General features: G+C 65.2%; 8 protein-coding genes across 8 annotated transcripts in view; 3 read left to right on the top strand and 5 right to left on the bottom strand.

Moving 5' to 3' along the window:
* The window catches only part of F751_2030 (Pumilio-like protein 23), a gene marked incomplete at both ends in the record, with an annotated part of 4,003 nt that extends 2,243 nt beyond the window's left edge, over positions 1–1,760 (bottom strand). Inside the window, 4 exons of the mRNA XM_011401598.1 lie at positions 124–235; positions 483–940; positions 1,149–1,239; positions 1,432–1,760. Coding sequence (XP_011399900.1) covers positions 124–235; positions 483–940; positions 1,149–1,239; positions 1,432–1,760 — 990 coding nt within the window. The remainder of the gene's footprint in view (positions 1–123; positions 236–482; positions 941–1,148; positions 1,240–1,431) is intronic.
* Positions 1,761–2,958: 1,198 nt separating this feature from the next.
* F751_2029 (Mitogen-activated protein kinase kinase kinase 1) lies at positions 2,959–3,892 on the top strand (the record flags this gene model as incomplete). Its single annotated transcript, XM_011401597.1, has 3 exons — positions 2,959–3,069; positions 3,291–3,503; positions 3,689–3,892. Coding segments are annotated over 3 exons (528 nt in total), but the record flags the coding sequence as incomplete, so codon positions are not given.
* A 687-nt stretch (positions 3,893–4,579) lies between these two features.
* On the top strand, positions 4,580–6,791 carry F751_2028 (Solute carrier family 35 member F6; the record flags this gene model as incomplete). Its single annotated transcript, XM_011401596.1, has 5 exons — positions 4,580–4,628; positions 4,847–5,277; positions 5,560–6,015; positions 6,264–6,322; positions 6,608–6,791. 5 exons carry the CDS (start codon positions 4,580–4,582, stop codon positions 6,789–6,791), a joined length of 1,179 nt encoding a protein of 392 aa, XP_011399898.1.
* A 327-nt stretch (positions 6,792–7,118) lies between these two features.
* Positions 7,119–7,758, bottom strand: F751_2027 (30S ribosomal protein S17; the record flags this gene model as incomplete). The annotated part of the gene is made up of 3 exons (XM_011401595.1): positions 7,119–7,293; positions 7,467–7,525; positions 7,672–7,758. The coding sequence occupies 3 exons, from the start codon at positions 7,756–7,758 to the stop codon at positions 7,119–7,121; spliced, it is 321 nt and encodes a 106-aa protein (XP_011399897.1).
* A 676-nt stretch (positions 7,759–8,434) lies between these two features.
* F751_2026 (RING finger and transmembrane domain-containing protein 1) lies at positions 8,435–10,022 on the top strand (the record flags this gene model as incomplete). The annotated part of the gene is made up of 3 exons (XM_011401594.1): positions 8,435–9,133; positions 9,660–9,764; positions 9,915–10,022. 3 exons carry the CDS (start codon positions 8,435–8,437, stop codon positions 10,020–10,022), a joined length of 912 nt encoding a protein of 303 aa, XP_011399896.1.
* A 570-nt stretch (positions 10,023–10,592) lies between these two features.
* F751_2025 (Ribosomal RNA processing protein 1-like protein B) lies at positions 10,593–13,192 on the bottom strand (the record flags this gene model as incomplete). Its single annotated transcript, XM_011401593.1, has 7 exons — positions 10,593–10,665; positions 10,950–11,283; positions 11,698–11,804; positions 12,034–12,273; positions 12,426–12,568; positions 12,775–12,825; positions 12,953–13,192. The coding sequence occupies 7 exons, from the start codon at positions 13,190–13,192 to the stop codon at positions 10,593–10,595; spliced, it is 1,188 nt and encodes a 395-aa protein (XP_011399895.1).
* A 535-nt stretch (positions 13,193–13,727) lies between these two features.
* Positions 13,728–15,887, bottom strand: F751_2024 (L-galactonate transporter; the record flags this gene model as incomplete). The annotated part of the gene is made up of 3 exons (XM_011401592.1): positions 13,728–14,336; positions 14,873–15,199; positions 15,426–15,887. 3 exons carry the CDS (start codon positions 15,885–15,887, stop codon positions 13,728–13,730), a joined length of 1,398 nt encoding a protein of 465 aa, XP_011399894.1.
* A 963-nt stretch (positions 15,888–16,850) lies between these two features.
* F751_2023 (Pre-mRNA-processing factor 6) overlaps positions 16,851–18,230 on the bottom strand; it is a gene marked incomplete at both ends in the record, with an annotated part of 4,781 nt that continues 3,401 nt past the window's right edge. Inside the window, 2 exons of the mRNA XM_011401591.1 lie at positions 16,851–17,404; positions 17,756–18,100. Of these exons, the coding sequence (XP_011399893.1) occupies positions 16,851–17,404; positions 17,756–18,100 (899 nt within the window). The remainder of the gene's footprint in view (positions 17,405–17,755; positions 18,101–18,230) is intronic.

Genomic DNA, 18,230 nt, shown 5'->3' with positions numbered 1-18,230 from the left:
TTACCATTGACCGGGAGCCCATACTCATTGCTCATGCAGTGGCGGCGACAGGGCGCCGAGAGTATGCTCATATTCTCGGCCTCCCAGCCCTTCCCCCCAAAGTCTCTCTTTCTCGCCTCCCACCTCAATCACGTGGCTGGCCACCTTGTCCTGCATCATCTGCTGCAGCTGGTCTGGGGTCACGTTGAGCATCGTGCCGCCCAGCAGACAGCTGACTAACTGCGTGGTGGCTTCCCTGCGGAGGTAGGCGGGGCGGGGGAGGGTGGCCCGTTGACAAGGAATGGTTTGTCGCTTGAGGCGCGGGGCTTGCATTTGCTTTAAAGACAACGAGTGGAGCGGTCGTCTCTGTGACTGTCCTTGTCTTGCTGCAAGACGGTGCACCGGTCCCAACGCCTGTTCCCCGGTCCCTACAACCTCCACACATGGCGCCAACATGGGGAGGGTAAATATGTACCCCCGAGCACCCACGCCCAAACCCATACCCCAAGCAGACGCACTCGTTGTCCTTGCAGGCCCAGAGCAGGGACTGGAGAAAAGGTGCGGCAAAAGTGTTGCGGCACAGGGCGGCCGCCTCCACGGCAAAGTCGTCGGTGAGCAGGGAGGCCAGCAGGCCCTGCAGCGCCTCTGGGTGATCGACCTCCCCCGCCGAGGCCGCGGCCGAGGTGTCGCTCCCCCTCTCCAGCTTGCTCGCCAGGCCCCCGACCGTCTTGCGCCGCTTGGGCGCCGCCTCCTCACCCTTCTCCTCCTCGACCTCTGGCGCCGCCGCGTCTGACCCCCCCCCGGCTACTGAGGGACCTGGCGCTGCCTTGGCTGAGGGGCCGGAGGTCACGTCCCGCCCCACGAGCACGCTGAGGAGGCGGCGGGAAAGGAAGGAGCCGTGCCGCGTCGTGATGACCGCCTGCAGGTCGCCGCACACTGACTCCGTCGTGCTGTACAGGGCCTGGAAACGGAAAGGAAGGTACAGGAAGTGGTGCTGGGGAGTGTTGCCGGCAGGGTTGGTGTTTTTAAAGCCAGTTCCCAGAGTGACGTCGTCCAACTGATGCCGGATCTGAATCAGCAAGGCCCCTTTGTGCCATTGCCTTCAGGGACCATGCTCCTTGCACATGCACTCCTCAGTATCCAGCCCACCCTCGGCCTCGAGCGCTCACCTGCTCGATCTGTTCTGGGGCTTCCCCGGCGCGAGCCCGGCTCTGTAGCAGGATCAGGATTTTCTCGGCCACGTGGGAGGGGAAGGGTGCCCTGCCGCAAGACATGGTCAGATGGATCTTTCAGCACGCAGAGCACTGAAAGCAGTGAGATGGCGGACCATGAACCCCAATTGGTCCAGGGCCACATCCCCAGCACCTCCGACTGCCCATCCTCGTTGCAGGCAAGTCACACGGCGGACCCACCCGTCGCATTCTCAAGGCCCCCACATCAACCCAAACGCACCCAGTGCAGACGGCAGCGAGGTTCTCTCCTGATGTAAGGGCCGTCAGCATGTCGATGAGGGCCTGGGTGCTGGCGTGGGGCATGAGCTTCTCAAGCACTCTGCTCACTACGCCATCCCCCGTCGCCTCTATCAGCTGAGTGCCGGCCTGCTCGAAGGCGTTGTCAGCCAGCAGCCTCTGCTCCTCCCCATCCTCCAGTTTGGAGAGCTGCTTGTCGATCTCCTCGTAGTACTGGACCTCATCCTTGGGCAGTCGGCCGGAGAAACCGGCCTCTCCCTCCCGGCCATCCCTGGCCCTGGACTCTCCCTGAGACCGCGATGGAGGCCCCATTCTACGTCCAGGAGTTCTTACATATACTGTAAGGTTCTAAATGCGCTTGCGTACTAGACTTCTGTCCGCTCGACCATCCCTATTGCACATGCATGTCCCAGTCCCGCGCCTGCGCCTCGGTGAGCCGACCTGCCATCAGTGTCCCGACGTCAAGGCACCCAGTATTGTGCACTGAAAGGTTTCCCAGACGCAACAATATCACATTCAAGAATAGAAATATATCAAAGAGAAACAAAGCTGGCCAGAATGGTGCTATCAGACTGCAGTAGTGAGTGCGCTGAACCGATCACGTGGCTTGACCCACACTCCAGAGATGGGCGTCCTTCACGAGGCCCAGCTGCGAAGGGAAGGGGACTTTCCGACGACCACCCATCTGAGTCACCAATGTGAATTTCGTCATGGTGCGTCGGAAAGCGCCTGGACCAGAAACAATCGACTTGACGCAAGAATCTCCGACAGGTGCGCCTGCTGTTCAGGCCAGCGCGAGCGCTGACACCGTTCTACCGTCCGCCGAGGAGTTGGCCGACAGTACCAAGCCACGCATAAGACGAAGTCGACGGGTGAAGAAGGAGAAGGAGAGCTTCGAGGAGCCGGATGGCCCTGGCAGCGGCTTCTGCGATGTTTCGACGGTAGTGACGGAACCCGCTTCCACCTCAGCCGCAAGCACATCCAAGGAGATCAAACCAGCCAAGCGTCAGAGGAAGAATGACGCGAAGAAGGACGAAGAGAAGCGCATCGACTGTGCTGGGAGGACGGTTCGTTTCTGTGCATCACCCAGCATCAAGGTCAAGGAGCGGATGGCCAGGGCCAGCGAGTCCTCGGGCCACCGCCTTTTCCTCATCGAGCGCAAGCGGGTGGATGCTGGCGGGAATGGTGTTCCAGAGGTGGGGCCTTCCTCACGCGCTGATCCGGCCGCGGAGGAGCAGGATGAAGGGAATGCTTCCCTTGCCGAGGAGTTTGCTGTGCTGGGCGCCACGGGAAATGGTGGGTCCTCGTCCTGCGCTGCATGTAGTTGGGGGGCTGGGTGGGGTCGAAGACAGATGTTCTGTACCTAATGCTAAGAGTCTGCTGCCTTGGGTCTAGTGCTGTGCCTGCACCCTTACCGGAGGTTATGATCCTCCACAGGAACTCACCGACAGACTCCCATTCCACAGTGTACTCTGTGACCATCTGCCGGCAGCCTACATGCACCTGCCCAGACTTCCTGAAGGGAAATCTATGCAAGCACATCCTGTTCGTGATGTTGAGAGTTCTGGGTCTCAAGAGTTCTGATCCCCTTGTGTGGCAGCGAGCCCTGCTCACAGACGAGGTGAGGCTTGCGACGCTGAAGGGGAGGCGAGTGAGGGATTTCAGGCTGGCGGAAAGTGAGGAAATTCTTTGTTGTCACAGCCATTACGAGTGTCCTGACAGGTAGAATGGATTTACTTCTGGAGTGAAGCTCTCAGTCCTTGATGCTTTGAACACTTTTGCACATACCATTGTTGTCTAATGGGAGTAACCATCGGCTCTATGTTTGTTACCACCCTGTAGGTCAAGGCCGTCCTCAGCTCCGCACCCTGCTGTACCGCTGCACCAATGGCGAATGCGGCTGTACAGGCCTCCTTCCGTGCCATGTCGGGAAGCCAGGGCCCAGCTGAGGTCAGCCAAGAGAGTGGACTGGCCCCAGGCCAGAGGCCAGTGGAGGGAGACTGCCCCATCTGCATGGAAGCAATGGCCTTGGGTGCTGGAGGCGCGGCTGATCAGGTAACTAAGTGAGACAGTAGTTGGGGTCATCACTATCTTCTGATGGGTCGTGGAGATGTCAAAGACCTGGACAGCCTTCGGAAATGTTAGAAGCAGGACCAAGAGAAGGTATGTGCTCGAAACATGTAACATCTCACATATATCTTCCTCAATCTCACCGCCCCAAGCACCTGCATCCCCCGCAGCTGACATTCTGTGGAGTGTGTGGCAACAATGTGCACCGTGGGTGCATCAAACTTTGGCAAAAGCACCGGCGACAAGCCGGCAGCGGCGCCTCTTGCCCGTATTGTCGCGGGAGGTGGGTGGACGGCCTCTTCCCAGCTACATCTCAGGCAGACAAGGGCAAGGGAAAGTATGTCAACTTGACGGACCTGAGTTCGGGCCATCAAGGAGTTGACACCTCCTATGAAGCGCTGTATGGCGATCGGGCGGTTTGGGTGTATGCAAACCAGGGACTGGGGAGCAGGCGGGAGGCGGCGCGGATGTGGAGGAGTCTCGGGCACTGAGTGGATCTGCTCACACGGTGTCACCTGTGGTCCGAGGCCGGTCCTGCTTTGTCAGCACCATGCCATTGATGCATTGGTGTCCTGGCTGTTGCCATGCTTCCTTGATGCTAGGTGGTTTCTCTGAGTCGACACTGGCTGAGAGTGGGGAGCACCAGGATGCCCCATTCCCGGGAGGTGGTGTGGAGGAACAGCTTCGAGGACATCCACCTAAGAAGGAAATCACGCCGAGCATTGCCGGCACCTCCCCCAGGGCCGGTGATCCCTGCGCGTGATCCATCGCTCATCAGCTCGCATGGCAGGGTATGCTTTGCCAGACGATCAGCCGCCCTGCAACTAATAAGATCGTGTACGGGTCGTCGACTGGGGGCAGCGCGCTGTACCTACCAGCACGTGCCGGAAGTGAGGGCGCGGCTGCTGCACCTGGGGGCCCAGGCAGCCCACTGCTGGGTGCTCTCACCCACCCTGTACATACGACCTCTCACGCATGCCTCCAAGCATCCCCTGATCTGGTGGTGACCCGGCGCGTCTGATCCCACGGGGAGGTCCCGCCCGCGCGCACTGTCGGACACGATGGCCAGAGTTCCGATAGCCGTGCTTGCGGCCTGCATGCTCTTCACAGGTGGGCCATGTTCTCGGTGGCGCCTGTGAACACGCATGGCGATGCATGTGGATGTACACCCACTGGCCCTGCATTTGATGTCGGCATGCTCGGCCCATGTCGTGGTGTGTGGGTAGGGGAGGGGGAGGCGGTCCCCATCCGCATGCATCCCACCCGTCGCGCTCCCCTTTCTTCACCACCCCAACCCTGTCCTCCTCCCCCCCTCCCCATCAAACCAGGCTCCCTGTTCACCATCGTGCTGAAGCTGCAAGACACGGAGGTGGTGGGCCACCGCCCCGACGGCACCCCCATCACCTTCCGCCACCCCGCGCTGCAGACCGCCTGCATGTTTGCCGGCGAGGCGCTGTGCCTCATCCCTCACTTCATCTGGCGCTGGTCGCGCCGCGGGTTGCGCACCCCCACGGACCGCGCGGCCTCCGACGCCCGCCACCGTGCCGCAGCCTGGGCCTTTGGCCTCCCCGCCCTCTGCGACGCGGGCGGCACCACCATGCTCAACCTGGGCCTGTACTACACCTCCGCCTCCGCCTGCCAGATGCTGCGTGGCACGCTGGTCGTCTTTGCCGGCCTGCTCACCATCACCGTGCTCAAGCGCAAGCTCTACGCCCACCACTGGGCGGGCATCACGCTCATCTGCGCGGGGGCGGCGCTGGTGGGCGCCTCCTCCATCCTGTACGCCGACGGCCGGGCGCCGGCGCGGCAGGGGTTGCCGGGCCTGGCCGCGCGGGCCGGCGGGAAGCTCCTCGCCCTGCTTGAGGTCGGTGGAGGTTTGGGATTCGTTCTGGTGGGGCAAGGGTCATGCCGAGTCGCCGGCAGTCCTGACCGCTGTGAAGGGCCTGGTGCTCGTGACGCCCCACAACAGGACCCCCCCACCTGCCGCCGCGACCCACACTCCCCGACTCCCCCTCGACCCCGCTCGCCCCATCGCGCGCAGGCGGTGGGCGTGGGCCACCACAACACGTCGGCGCCCAATCCTCTGCTGGGCAACCTGCTGGTCATCCTGGCCCAGCTGCTGGCGGCCTGCCAGTTCATCGGTGAGGAGAAGCTGCTGACCCAGCACCGCGCCCCGGTCCTGCTGGCGGTGGGGGTGGAGGGCGCCTGGGGCCTGGCCATCGCCGCGCTGGCCCTGCCGCTGCTGTCGGTCGTGCGCGGGCGCGGCGGCGAGCCGCTGGACAGCCTGCCCGACGCGCTGCGCGCGCTGCGTGCCAGCCCGCGCCTGCAGTGGACCACGGCGGCTGCGGTGGCCAGCATCGGCGCCTTCAACTTCTTCGGCGTCAGCGTGACCAAGAACCTGTCGGGCGGGTCGCGCGCCGCCATCGACGCCTGCCGCACCCTCTTCGTCTGGCTCTTCTCCCTCTGGGCGGGGTGGGAGAGGGCGCATGTGCTTCAGGTGAGTCAGTGGGCGGATGGGGGGTTGGGGATGGGGTGGGGGTGGGGGTGGGGGGTGTCGAGCGCAAGTCCATGAATGCAAGTGCGTGGGAGGGACGGGCAATGCCTCTTCCTGTGCGCGATGCAGGACGCTGTCGAGTGCTGCAGAGCACCCACCCTCCCGCACCTGCTTCGCCTGTGGGCTCGCAGCTGGCCACACAGTCATCGTTCCCACACAAACCTCCTCCCCTTCCCGCATCCCCGCCACAGCTGGTGGGCTTCGTGGTGCTCATCTCCGGCACCTCGGTGTATAACGAGATCCTGCGCTCGTGCCTGCCGGGCACGGGCGAGGAGGAGCCGGGTCCCGCCCAGGGACGGCGGACCCGGGGTCAAAACGGCAGCGAGGCGAGCGGCGACCTGGAGGACCCGCTGCTAGGGCTCGCCGGGCCGGGCGCCGGCGCCGAGGCCGCGCGGCGGCCGGCCGGCCCCGCCGGGCCGGCGGCGACGCCCGGGATCAGGACGGGGCGGCCCCCCCGCCCCGCCCGTCCCCTGCGCACCATGGCGCGGTCGGTGACCATCCTGCCCGCCGCGCTCTCCCCGCACTCCCTGGCCAGCCCCTCGGGCAGGGGCGGCGGCGCGCTCGGCGCCTCCACCGCCTCCGTCAGCGTGCTGGCCAGCAGTGTCTCGGCCACGGCTCTGGCAGACGAGTCAGGGGGGTCGGACGGCGAGGGCGAGCCCGCCCGCTGGCAGCCCAGCCCCGGCCGGAGCCGGCGTGGAGAGTATGGGCGGACGCCGTGAGCGAGGCCAGCGCCGGGATCCGCGCTGAGTGCGCGATGCGCCGCGTCGCCCGCCCAGAGGCAAGCACCCGTCTTGGAGAAACCCATGTCCTGGAACTGCTTTTTGTTTCGTGATGTTGCTGCGTGCATGCGCTCTCTTGCAGGCGATGCAGGGCGCATCGGTGCACTGACAAGTGGATGCAAGCAGCCTCGCTGCAGGATACGTGAGGTATGCTTGAGAGCTGGGTGGTCGTCAGCTCAAGCCTCCCCAGCATGCCCGAGAATCCCGGCTCGAGGCAGGCTGCGCAGCTCAGCAGGACACGCTCATTCATGGGCCTGGCTGCACACGTCAAGCACAGGGCGGCGGGGAGGGTGGGGGGGGGTGGAGCGCCGAGGCGGCAAAACCCTGGTCGGCGACGGCCCGCAGCTTGTTGACCGCGCCGCGGGTGGCGGCCTCGGCGTCGTAGATCTTGGTGCGCTGCAACACGTCCGTCACCTCCCAGCACTTCCGCTTGCTGCGCGGCCTGAAGGTTGAGAGGAGGGGAGGGAACAGGACGGTGAGCAGCTCACACCCAAAGCCCTTCTCCAAGGCTGCGAGAGTGAACGCCGAGGGGTACTCAACAGGAGAGAAGTCAAGGAGCATGTGTCTCTTTGCCTTGCCGATCATGAAACACGATCCCAAGACCCTGTGATGTACCTGCAACTGTGTATCCTCACGGTGTCGCCAATGTTGCAGGTGTCGGTCTCATCATGGGCCTGCAAAGCAATTGAGACCGGAGCGGGTGAGCAGCCGGGCGTATTTGCCCTCCTGAGCGTTGCTGCTCCACCACGCACCCCTCGTCTGCGCCGGGGCACGCAGCAGCCCACTGCAACAAGAATCATAACTTTCTCGCTGCCCTCACCATGAGCTTGGTCGTTCGCCGTACTTCCCGGTTGTATTTGGGAATTTTCACGATGCGGTCCACAGCAACCAGGATGGACTTTTGCATCCGGTTGGAGATCACCTGTGGGGCGCCAGAGCATGCTTTACCGATTTATATCGTATTTACACAGTAAAGGACATGCGCATCCTCTTCCCTGGGCCAACCCACCTTGCCGACAAACTCCATGGCGTCCGCCTGCTCCGGGACACCCTATGCTGAGCGTTCAGGCAGCCTCGGTGGCGGCACGCGTTTCAGCGTCTCGACAATATGTTATCCTAGAAGACGAGATGGGAGCTTGGCAAACCCCACGCCTGCGCTCGTCGTGCTGGTCGCCAAAAGGACGAGACCGCCCCCTCTTCCGTGCCTCCAAGCCGGGACGTCGGTGGTTCAAGATTATGAAGCACTCAATACATTCTGAAGTGAATCAAATTGCCTGGAATCTGTCACATGTGCCCTGTTCTGCGCCCTCGCTAGGCCCCCGTGTCCTCTTGCCAGCGTGGCACTCGTCATCTAACGTCGAGACATTTCCTGATGTCAGATCCACTGAATATGGGATATTACCAAGTCCTGTGATGTGTACACAAACGATATCTACTCTGTGATTGGCTGTCTGGCATATCGGCCGGACATGGCCTCCCCCGTCGGTGGCGAGCAGGACCCCGTCCGACAGGTCTCGGTCCTGGTCCACCGATCGGATGGCAGCAGCCAAGCCCTCGACCCGGTGCCCGCATCGTTTCCTTCCATGTATCTGCCACGCCCACCACCGGCGGTGGAGAGGGGCGGGGGGACCCACACCCTCCGCTCCCTGCTGAGGCGGGTGTGGCAGGGTGGCGAGGAATTGGGCTCCTCCACCCGGCGCCTGGAGGTGTCCTTCAGCACAGGCCAGCCACAGGCCGGGCACCTGGAGGCGATGCCTTCCCAGGAAGGCATGATCAACCAGGGCCCGGGCCCTGGTCCGCTGAGGGATGAACCCCTTCCTGCTGGGGCTCCATCAGTCTCTGCCCTGCCCGGCGCCCTTCCGGCCCCCAGCGACGATGCCAACCTGGCCGACGAGGCGGAGCACCACCGCCTGTCCACCTCCATCGGCCTGGACCTGGCAGACCTGGGGGGCGGGGTGGAGATCAACGCGCCCTACCTCGCCCTCATGCTCCTCATCTTCGCCTGGCGCAGCGCCGCCGTGCTGGCGCTCTGGGCCGGCCTCACCGCGCTCCTGCGCCGCCTGAACCGCGCCGCCACCGCGGCCCTGACGGACAAGGGCGCGGCGGACGCGCGCGCGCTGCTGGGCCGGGGCCTGGCGGCCGTGCTGGCGGCCGCCGTCTGTGCCGCCTACCTGCTGAGGCCGGCGGGGCGGCTGGAGGCGGCGCGCCGGGGCTTCTGGGCCACGCTCCTGCTGGTCGTGGCGGCCGACACCTGCTTTCGCATCCTGGTGGCAGCAGCAAAGGTGGGGTGGCGGCGACCGTGTGGTGGGCAAACCGGCCGTCTGGAAGCGGCGCGGCGAGGGGATGCATCTGCGGCACGCGGGCTCCCTCATTCCCGTGTCGCGTGTGGGGCGTGCATGCATGCCGTGCCCTTCGGCCCGACGGAAAGGGGGTGGCAGTGCAAGGCATGTGGCTGGCGCGCCCAGGCGTTCAGCGTCATGGATAGCCTCCCTGCTCATCATCCTTCGAGCCCCCCTACCACCGCCCCCTCTTGGCCAGCTGGCGGCCATCGCGAGCATGGTCGCCGACGACCCGCGCGCGCGGCGGCGCCGGTCCGCGCTGCTGACCTGGCTGGAGCACGCCACGCTCGCGCTGCGCACGCTGGGCCCCGCCCCGCTCTGGCTGACATACCTGGGCGGCGCGGGGTTGGCCGCCCAGTTGCCCTACCTCGCCATCAAGGCCGTGCACGCGCGGCGGCTGGGCGCCGCGGCGCTGGCGGCCACGCGCCAGCTGGGCCGGGGCGACAACGGCGTGCCGCCCTCGGCGGAGGAGGTGGCGGAGGCGGGGAGCGTGTGCCCGATCTGCCAGGAGCCGCCCACCCTCCCCGTGAAGCTGCCGTGCAGCCACATCTTCTGCGACGCCTGCGTGGCAGAGGTGGGAGGGGAGGGGGCCAGGGGCTGGGGGCTATCGCGTGGACCCCAAGGGGCGCAGCCAAGCTCGCGAATGTATGGATGACAGCCTCGTTCACCAGCCCACCGCATGTCCCACATCCTGCCACAGTGACCCCTCCAATTATCCATGCAGTGGTTTGAGCGGGAGCGGAGCTGTCCCATGTGCCGAGCCGTGACGGGGGAGACCAGAGTCAAATCCTGCAGCGATGGCCAGACGAGCCTCATGCCCCTCCTGTTTTAGAGCAGGCCGGGCGTGGGCCATGGAGCAGCACGGGACCATGTACATCCAGCGACCCCCCGTCATTCCTCTCCCACGTGCTCTTGGCCGGAGCAGCGCTCCCTCCCTTTCCCCCGAGCTGCGGCGTGCGCCAGATCTGTACGATACAACCCCAACCTTGCCCCTAGCCTCTGAGGCATTCCTCTGACTTGTGCACTCCTGCTCAGCCCTCTCCCCGCTTCAGACTCTCAACGTACACTGTGTTTTGTCACAACCAATTCTTAGCAGTCATGGAGAAAGTTTCAGAAAAAGTCGGCGGCCCGCGGCCGCGGCCCAAGACTGCTCCTCCCCTTGCCCGGCTTCCCGCCGCTGGCAGACGTACCCATGCCCTGCATGGATAGCCGCCGAGCCGCACCGCCAGACTTGCCTGTCAGGCGCCCGGGCGCGCTGCCAAGCGAGGATGCTTTCTTCAGCGCCGGGCCCTTGGGCTTGGAGGAGGGTGGCGTCCTGACCTCGCTGGGCGCGGGCGGCTCGCCGATGGTCATGACCAGGTTACGCCGCAGCGAGAAACGCACGTTCTTCTTTGCCAGGGTGTCAGGCGTGTCGTGTGGCGCGGCAGGCACCGTGGGCGTCCGTGGCGGCGATGCCGTCGCCGTCGCTGCCTTTCCTGCCTTTGCCGTCGACGCCGCTGCCATAGATTTAACTGACACTGCTGCCGGCGCTGCCGGCGTAGTCTTTCCGGTCGCTGGTGCCGCTGCCTTTTGCGTGACAGCAGCTGCCACCGCCGGCGCCTTCTTCTTGGACTTTGCAGAAAAAAGGGGGGTGGTTGCGCTGCTCGGCTCCGCAGACGCAGCGACAGGGCCTGCAGCTGGCGTATCCGTTGGCTCTGGGCCACTCATAGAAGCCCTGGCATGGCCGTTGGTTGCTGTAGGTGCTGGACCCGAGGGCGACGCTGCTGCAGGCTCGGGCTCAGCCTGCACCTTTTTCTTCTTCTTGGCAGACTTTCCGAGGGTGCTGGGTGTGACAGCAGCGTGGCCGTTGGGGGCATCCACCGCCGCGGCGTCCCGCTTCTTCTTCTTCTTCGCACTCGCATCACTTGACGGGGTGGCGAGGACTTTGGCACTTGCAGGTGCTGAGTCCGAGCCGCCAAGCACGGCGCCGGCGCTCCTATTGCTTGAGTCGTCACTGGGGGCCGCGGTGGGTTTGCCAGGCGTTATGCCCTCAAATCGGCTGCTCAGGTCGTAGCACAGTTCCCTATTCTTGCGTCTCGTCTCCACCGCAGCACCTTGGGTGGATGGCAATGGGGAACGCATGGGTGGGTGGATCAAGGGAATGTGAGCTGGCAAACATGAGTGGTGGGCAGAATCTGATTCGAGGTCACAGAACTTGCTGTGGCAGCGACATGGAGCAGTGCATGTAGATATGAAGGTTGTCAGAAAGTAGATGTGCCAAACGTATTTAACCCATTGGTTCCGCAGCTGGGACACCACAGGCTGATGAATTTGGGGATAGTATGCGAGGAACTTCAGCCGAGGCACCCATTGGAAGCGGCGTGCACGGATAGTTGTCCTCGGTATGGTTCAGGGGCACCATCACCAAAAATGCATGGAGTGGCACTGCATCTGATTCAAACCATCATGCATCCGAGAGGGCACCCAGCTGCAAAGTGGGTGCCCACTATCCCAGCTGCCCATCCTACCTAGATCAAACATGTGAGCCGCAAAGTCGGTGATTGCCAGGTGCCGTAGGGGCTGATGCGGCGAGGGATTCTGGATCTCCTTGAGCATGGTCAGGAAGACGCCGTGCCTGCGTGTCCAGGACGGTTTGGGGTGAATTGGAGTTTATGCAACCTAAGGGTCCTCCTCCAAAGCTAATGGCAGTCAGGAGGAAGCAGCACCCATTGTGCGCTGATGAGTTCAAAGCAGGCGGCAACACCCTGCATGTTGCCCAGGGCGACGCCCTGAGAATTCCCAAGTTGCTCAGTCCTGACAGCGCCTCAGCCCCCAAGAGTGAGATCATGTGCCACCCCTCGCACCTGAGGCGGAACTGCAGGGCGGGGTTGCCCGTCTGCGCCAGCGCTTGGCAGAAGGGTTCTAGCAGCGCGGCCAAGGCGGCTGCGGAGGGCTGCTCGGCGGCGCTGGTCACCACTCGCTGCAGCTCTGGCAGGAGCAGGTCCGTGAGATGGTATGCAAAGCCGGTGGCGGAGAGCGTGTCGGTGGGGAGCAGGATCTCCTCCAGCCAGAAGCTGGTAGTCTTCCTTATGACGGCTGGGTCCCTGGGTGGGCCAGTGGGTGGGGTAGGGGGTGGGTGAGGCAGACATGGTGCCTACAACCAATGCAGGGGTCATGGATTCGTGGACAGTAAGCTTGACCCTCAGCTGAGACCCCAGCCACCCTGCCGCCTGCAGCGCCTGAGATAAATGCTCACCACTGCTCCTGGCGGAACCTCCGTAGGAGGCCGAAGAGGAATTTGCGGACCAGCATCATGAACTTGTCCATGCGCAGCCGGTCAATGCCAAACCATTCGCGGCGCATGGTCTGCACAAAGGTCTCATAGAAGAGATCAGATACCTGATCGGAAGGGCGGGTGTTGGGATGAGCATGAAGGTCTGAGGACCGTGGGCTGGGTCTTCGATATTCTGGTGAAACCTGTCGCTGTTGATCTCCATGCACATGCACCAGAGATGAGACATTGCCAGAGCTGCGATGAATAGAATGAGTTTCGTCCACGATCCTCGGCAACTACTTGTCCCTTTGTTGTGAGCACATTTTCTCACCAGGGGTGGGAGGACTAGGAGGAGGTCGGCCAGCCTCTCCGCCAGAGCTGACTGCGAGCATGCGAGCGTTTGGGGGAGTCAGGCACTGGCACGGGCAGTGTAAAGATGGAATGCAGGGCATGCCATGCCGCATGCATGCAGGTACAGCCGCGACCCTCGCGCGGCGTGGCTCGCACACCTGGGCGGTGGGCTGGTCGCTGTGCCAGAAGGTGTAGAACAGCCCCTTCCACAGCTTGAGCAGGTCCAGCCTGTCCACTTCCTGTCTGCGTGAGAGCCATACTGCCAGGGCCTGGAGCCCTGCCTCCCGCGTGCGGCCATCCACGCTCCCCAGGGCCCGTGCAAACTTGGAGTCTCCCTCCGCCGACAGAGGCTCGAGCACTTTGCGCTCCTTGGGGGGGCGCGTCCTCGGCTTCGCCATCAGAAACTATGTGTGATATTCTCAGGCGTGGAATTGTGGCCAGGAGACGGTCCGGAGTGTGTCAGAGACGTCTTGAGATGCTCGACCTCTCCGTTCCCAGCGCATGCGGCCTGCAGTACCTTCCCTGTCGTGCTCCCCTGGTAGGGGTGCGTTGCCTCCCTGGCCTTGTTCTGGAACGGTGACCCTGAGACCAGGCCCCTGGTCGCTTGGAGAATCCCCTTACTGCATCGATTGCAAAAGGCTTTGATCACATACCCTGCAGGTTCCTAGAATCATCACATCTATGCTCTCTGCTGCTCATTCTGGTGCCCGAGTCATGCGGTGGGTGGCCGTGCCGGAGGCATGCTGAGCGCCACGCAGCCCAGATCCAGCCTGCATCCCCCTGCACACTTCCAGGACCCATCGGACGCAGCCCTCCTTCCCTCCTGCATCCTGCAGCGGCGTGCGCTCGCGCCAGCCGCTGCCGCGCCCAGCTCCCGCCACGGCCGCTCCGACGCCCGCCGGCAGCCGTGCGCCTCAGCCCCGCCCTCCTACCTCACCGCCCCGCCTGCGCCTTGTTCAGGCGAGACACCGCCCAGAAGCCCAGGCCCGAGGTGAAGAAGCAGCCGGGGACGAGCAGCATGGCGTGCTGCAGGCCCACGCGTCCGGCGAGCGCGGCGACCGCCAGCGGCCCCACGCCGCCCACCAGGTTTCGCAGGCAGAGGTGCAGCGCGGAGGCCGCGGCCCCACGCCCCGGCGGCGACACGTCGCGCAAGGCCACGGCGGCGGGCGCGCGCCAGGCCTCGGAGAGCGCGAAGCCCAGCAGCAGCACCGCCATGGAGGAGCGGTGGTCGGGCATGAGCATGGAGGCGGCCAGCACCGGCGCGGCGGCCAGGTTGGAGCCGACGGTGAGCAGGGAGCCCAGGCCGCGGCGCTGGAGCCAGTCGCCGGCCAGCCCCGTGCCCACGCCGCCCAGCAGGCCCCCCACAGGGATGACCACCGCCAGCAGGGGGGCATACACCTCAGGGCCCACGTCGTAGACGCGCTGGTAGAAGGGCCCCTGCCAGGCTACCAGGGCCCAGGAGCCGACGTCGTTGACGGCCGCCGCGCCGGTCAGGGCCAAGAAGCCGCGGTTGGACAGCAGGGAGCGCATGTCCTGCAGGGCCTCCACCCAGCCGGCATGCGCCGGGGGAGGGGAGTGCGCGGCGTGGGCGCCCGCGCGCGGGGCGAGGGTGGGGGGGCGGGCGCGGCGGCACCGCCGGCCCCTGCGCCGCCGCCGCCGCCGCCGCCAGGGCCCTTGCCGCCTCGTCGGGCGCCCGCAGGCTCGCGCACCGTCAGCCAGCACAGGCCGGCGAGGAGGAGGCCCGGCGCGCCCACCCAGGTCATGAGCTGACGCCAGGCGGAGAAGGCGCTCTCGATGGGCACCTCGCCGGTCAGCGTGGCGGCGTAGTTGAACACCGGGCTGACCGCCGCATAGTCGCCCTGGATGAACATGATGCTGACCAGGCTCAGGTCCACCTTGTCCAGCGGGACCAGCACGTAGCTGGTGTCGTTGATCAGGTCCTGGGGTGGAGGAGGTGGAGCGAAGGGAGTCAAGGGGGCGTCGTTCCCGGGGGGGGGGGTGTCATGAGGTGGTGATTCTGCGTGCCACCACACCAACGGACCTCACCGCCGCCCAGCACGACGACGACCACCCCGCACCTTGGGCACGCCCAGCTTGACGGCCAGCATGAGGACGCCGAAAGACAGCGCGCGCCCGGCGTAGATGGCGGCGTTGTACAGGGCCATGGCGCGGGTCCGGTTCTTGGGGAAGAGGTCGGGGATGAGCGCGAAGCAGACTGGGTTCTGGGTGGCCTGCGCCCCGGCAAAGCCCACGCGCGCCGCCAGGAGCTCCGCGAAGCTGTGTGTGCGCGCCGCGCCCAGCGTGAGCAGGCTCCAGGCGGCGATACCCCAGGCCAGCAGCCGCGGCCGGCTCTGCACACGGTCGGCCGCAATGCCCAGCGGCAGCATGGCCAGCGCATACAACACCTGGGAGGATTGGGGATGGGGGTGATTGGGGGCGGATTCGGGGGCGGAAAAAGTACGTGGCATCCTGAGCTGATGTGAGTTAGGGCGACGAGCATACGCCGGTCCGCTTGAGAACCGTGCTATTATGATTCTCCCCTCGCTCTTTGCAAGGTCCTACCGTTTCCCGTTTCATTCTCACCAAAACCTTCCGGCCGCAGACATCCTAAAACAACCACCCACTCCTCACCGTGTAGCCTGCGGTGAGGGTGGCGGCCTGGGTATCCACCAGGTGCAGGTCCTCGGAGATTATGGGCAGGAGGGCGGGCAGGGCATAGCCCGTGGTGGAGTGGTGGAGGTAGGCCAAGGTCAGGACGCACAGGCTCCAGGTGGGGCCCAGCTGCATCCACCAGGGGGAGGCATCCGGGGTGTTGGGGGCCTCCTGGGCCGCGGGGAGCACCTCGGGCGTGCCATTGAAACCGTTGAGCGGGGAGCGGGTGGTATTCAGGGGCAGCCGCCGCTTCTTCAGGGTCTTCACGGCGCAGGTATCGACGTTCCTGGCCCCAGTTGCGGGAAGGCTGGGTCTGCATGACGGCTTGATGGGGTTGTAGGGCGCGGGAGCCTGGGCCCCGACATGGCAGAAGGCTTGAGGGGGGCCATGACGCTGGAGGCTGTAGTACTTTCCCCCCACGAGGCGGCCACGTGGTGTCATGGCATGGGGGCGCGACATGGGCCTATGCGCGCAATCCTACCGCCACAATCCTCATCAAGCCGGCCCTGCGCTGGTGGGGAGGCTCGCGGTCAGAGGGGGGGGCCTCATGATAGGCCCCCCACTGCAGGGACCCTGCCCAGCCAGCGAACGCATGGCGTCTCGTGTCCCTCCCCTTTCGGACACAAATCTCACATTAGGGCGGTGGAACGGCAGTTCAGGCCCGCGTGTCGGTCGCATGCATGACTAAGGTCGCATGTCCCGGCGCGCCTCTGCGAATACCTCCATGCTGTCGCGGGTCGGGGGATGGGGGCACGCCGCTGCGGTGGCCAGCAAGCTTTGTCGAGGAATGAACGGCTTCGACGCGGAATTCCTGGCGCAGGCGGCAATGACCAGCATCGATGTCGGTGCTCCGGGATGGGGCCCTGCCCCGGATGCGACATGAAATCAGGATCAATGGTGCGAGGCGGTTTCGGCTCGGCTTCACAGGACAGGTCCATGACCAAGAGGGGTGAGCCTTCCGACAGGTACACACAACCAGCCCACACATGTGTGTGCAAAAAGCTTTGGCCATAAGATAGGTATGACTCGGCACTTCTTTGTCTGACGACATTACACAGCTGGATTGGTTCTCACCAAGCAGTTCTGCCGCCAGTTTCTCACGGTGGAGACATGAAGATTGGGCACCGCCCCAAGTACAGGGTGGAGACATTCCATGTCTGGGGCCAAACGCGGCTAGGTGGGCAGGCTGACAGCCGGCTCTGCCAGCGTGCCAGGGTGTGGCGGTCGGGGCAGCAGTGGCCAGGGGCCGGGCTCCATCTCGCGCCGTGTAGCTGAGGACCCATCCCTCCTCGCCGCCGCCTGGTTCCCACCACCTCCGCACCACCTTGCAGTCCCCCAGCTCCTCCACCTGGCCGCCCGCAGCTCACTGCCGCGGTTACCCCCCAAACACACGCATCACAGCCTTCACATGGCCATGTCCTTCTCGATGGTCTGTGCCAGCTTCTTGAGCAGCGTCCCCAGCGGCTGGTGCGCATTCACAGGGTCCTTGGCCAGCGCCTGCCAGCGCTCGCCATGGCGTGGCTCGGCCGCCACCGCGCGCTCCAGCACAGCGGCCGCCGCCTCGGGCGTGCCGTGCGCGGCCTCGAAGCGCAAGTACAGCGCCCAGTGGTCGCCCACGTCAGGGTCCAGGGTGACCGCGCGGTCGAACCAGGAGCGGGCTTTCTCCACCTTGCGCTCGCCCCAGAAGAGCTGCGCCACGGCCGCCACGACGGCGGGGTCGTCGTTGCAGCGCTTGAGCGCGTCCACGGAGCGACTCCGGCGCGCGGGGCGCGGCGCGGCGCGGATGCTCTCCGCCCACACCGCACCAGAGTCGGGGCAGGCCTGCAGCGCGCGCGCCAGCACCGCCTCGGCGGCCTTGGCGTTGCCGGCGCGCGCCTCGGTGCGCGCGGCCGCCAGCCACAGCGCCGGCTGCCCGGGGTTCTTCAGCCGCGCCTGCTCCAGCAGAGCGCGGGCTCGGGCTGTTTGAGGGCCGAGGGGAGGGGGGAGGTTGCTGGGATTTTGTGGTTGTTGATGGTGGGAGGCATGTGCGGTGGGTGGAGGGGACGTCAGGAGAGCCATCGGGGCACAGCGGCTGCTCTGGATGGAAGATCGCGGTCGCCGACAACAGCAACGGGTGGGTGAGCAAGCGGGGCGCAGGTGCATGCACTGCAGGGTGAGCGGGGTCCTGATTCCTGCCACTCAATGCAGGACCGAGTGATCTGAGCCGGCAAACAGACGTGCAATCCGCCCACAATCACGCTGTCCAGCATCTGCATCTGCAACCCCCCTCCCCCCCCCCTTTCCTCCCCACCCCCCAACACCCAACTCACCCAGGGCACCCTCACGCTCCTCCAGCGCCGCGGCGGCGATCCACAGCGGCACACAGTCCAGGCAGCGCTTGATGCCCGCGTGGTAGGCGGCACGCGCGCGCTCGACCTCGCCCTGTCGCTCCGCCAGCGCCCCTGCCATGAGGTGCAGCTTCCAGGCGGTGGGAAACCTGGTCAAGCCCTCCTCCAGCAGCGCCGCCTCGGCGGCGGCGTCCCCCGCCTCCCGCTCCACGATGGCGCTCTTCATCCACACGCGCTGGGTAGAGGCGGGCGGGTGCTCCCGGGCCCTTGCCAGGATCATCCTGTAGGTTGGCACAGAGGTGTGAGGGAGTGGGCAGACCAGCACCCCTGGCATGGGAAGGGAGAATGCGTGGACGCCAAGTCCCCATCACCGATCCTGCATCTCCACCCCCATCTGATTGCCATGTCTCTGGCTCACCGAGCCCCTGCACAATCCACCTCATCCACGGGCCCCCAC

Source organism: Auxenochlorella protothecoides, assembly GCF_000733215.1.
Source record: "Auxenochlorella protothecoides strain 0710 unplaced genomic scaffold scaffold19, whole genome shotgun sequence".
Lineage (NCBI taxonomy): Eukaryota > Viridiplantae > Chlorophyta > Trebouxiophyceae > Chlorellales > Chlorellaceae > Auxenochlorella > Auxenochlorella protothecoides.
The sequence above is the reverse complement of the archived record's forward strand: the minus strand, read 5'-3'. Positions and strand labels throughout refer to the sequence as shown.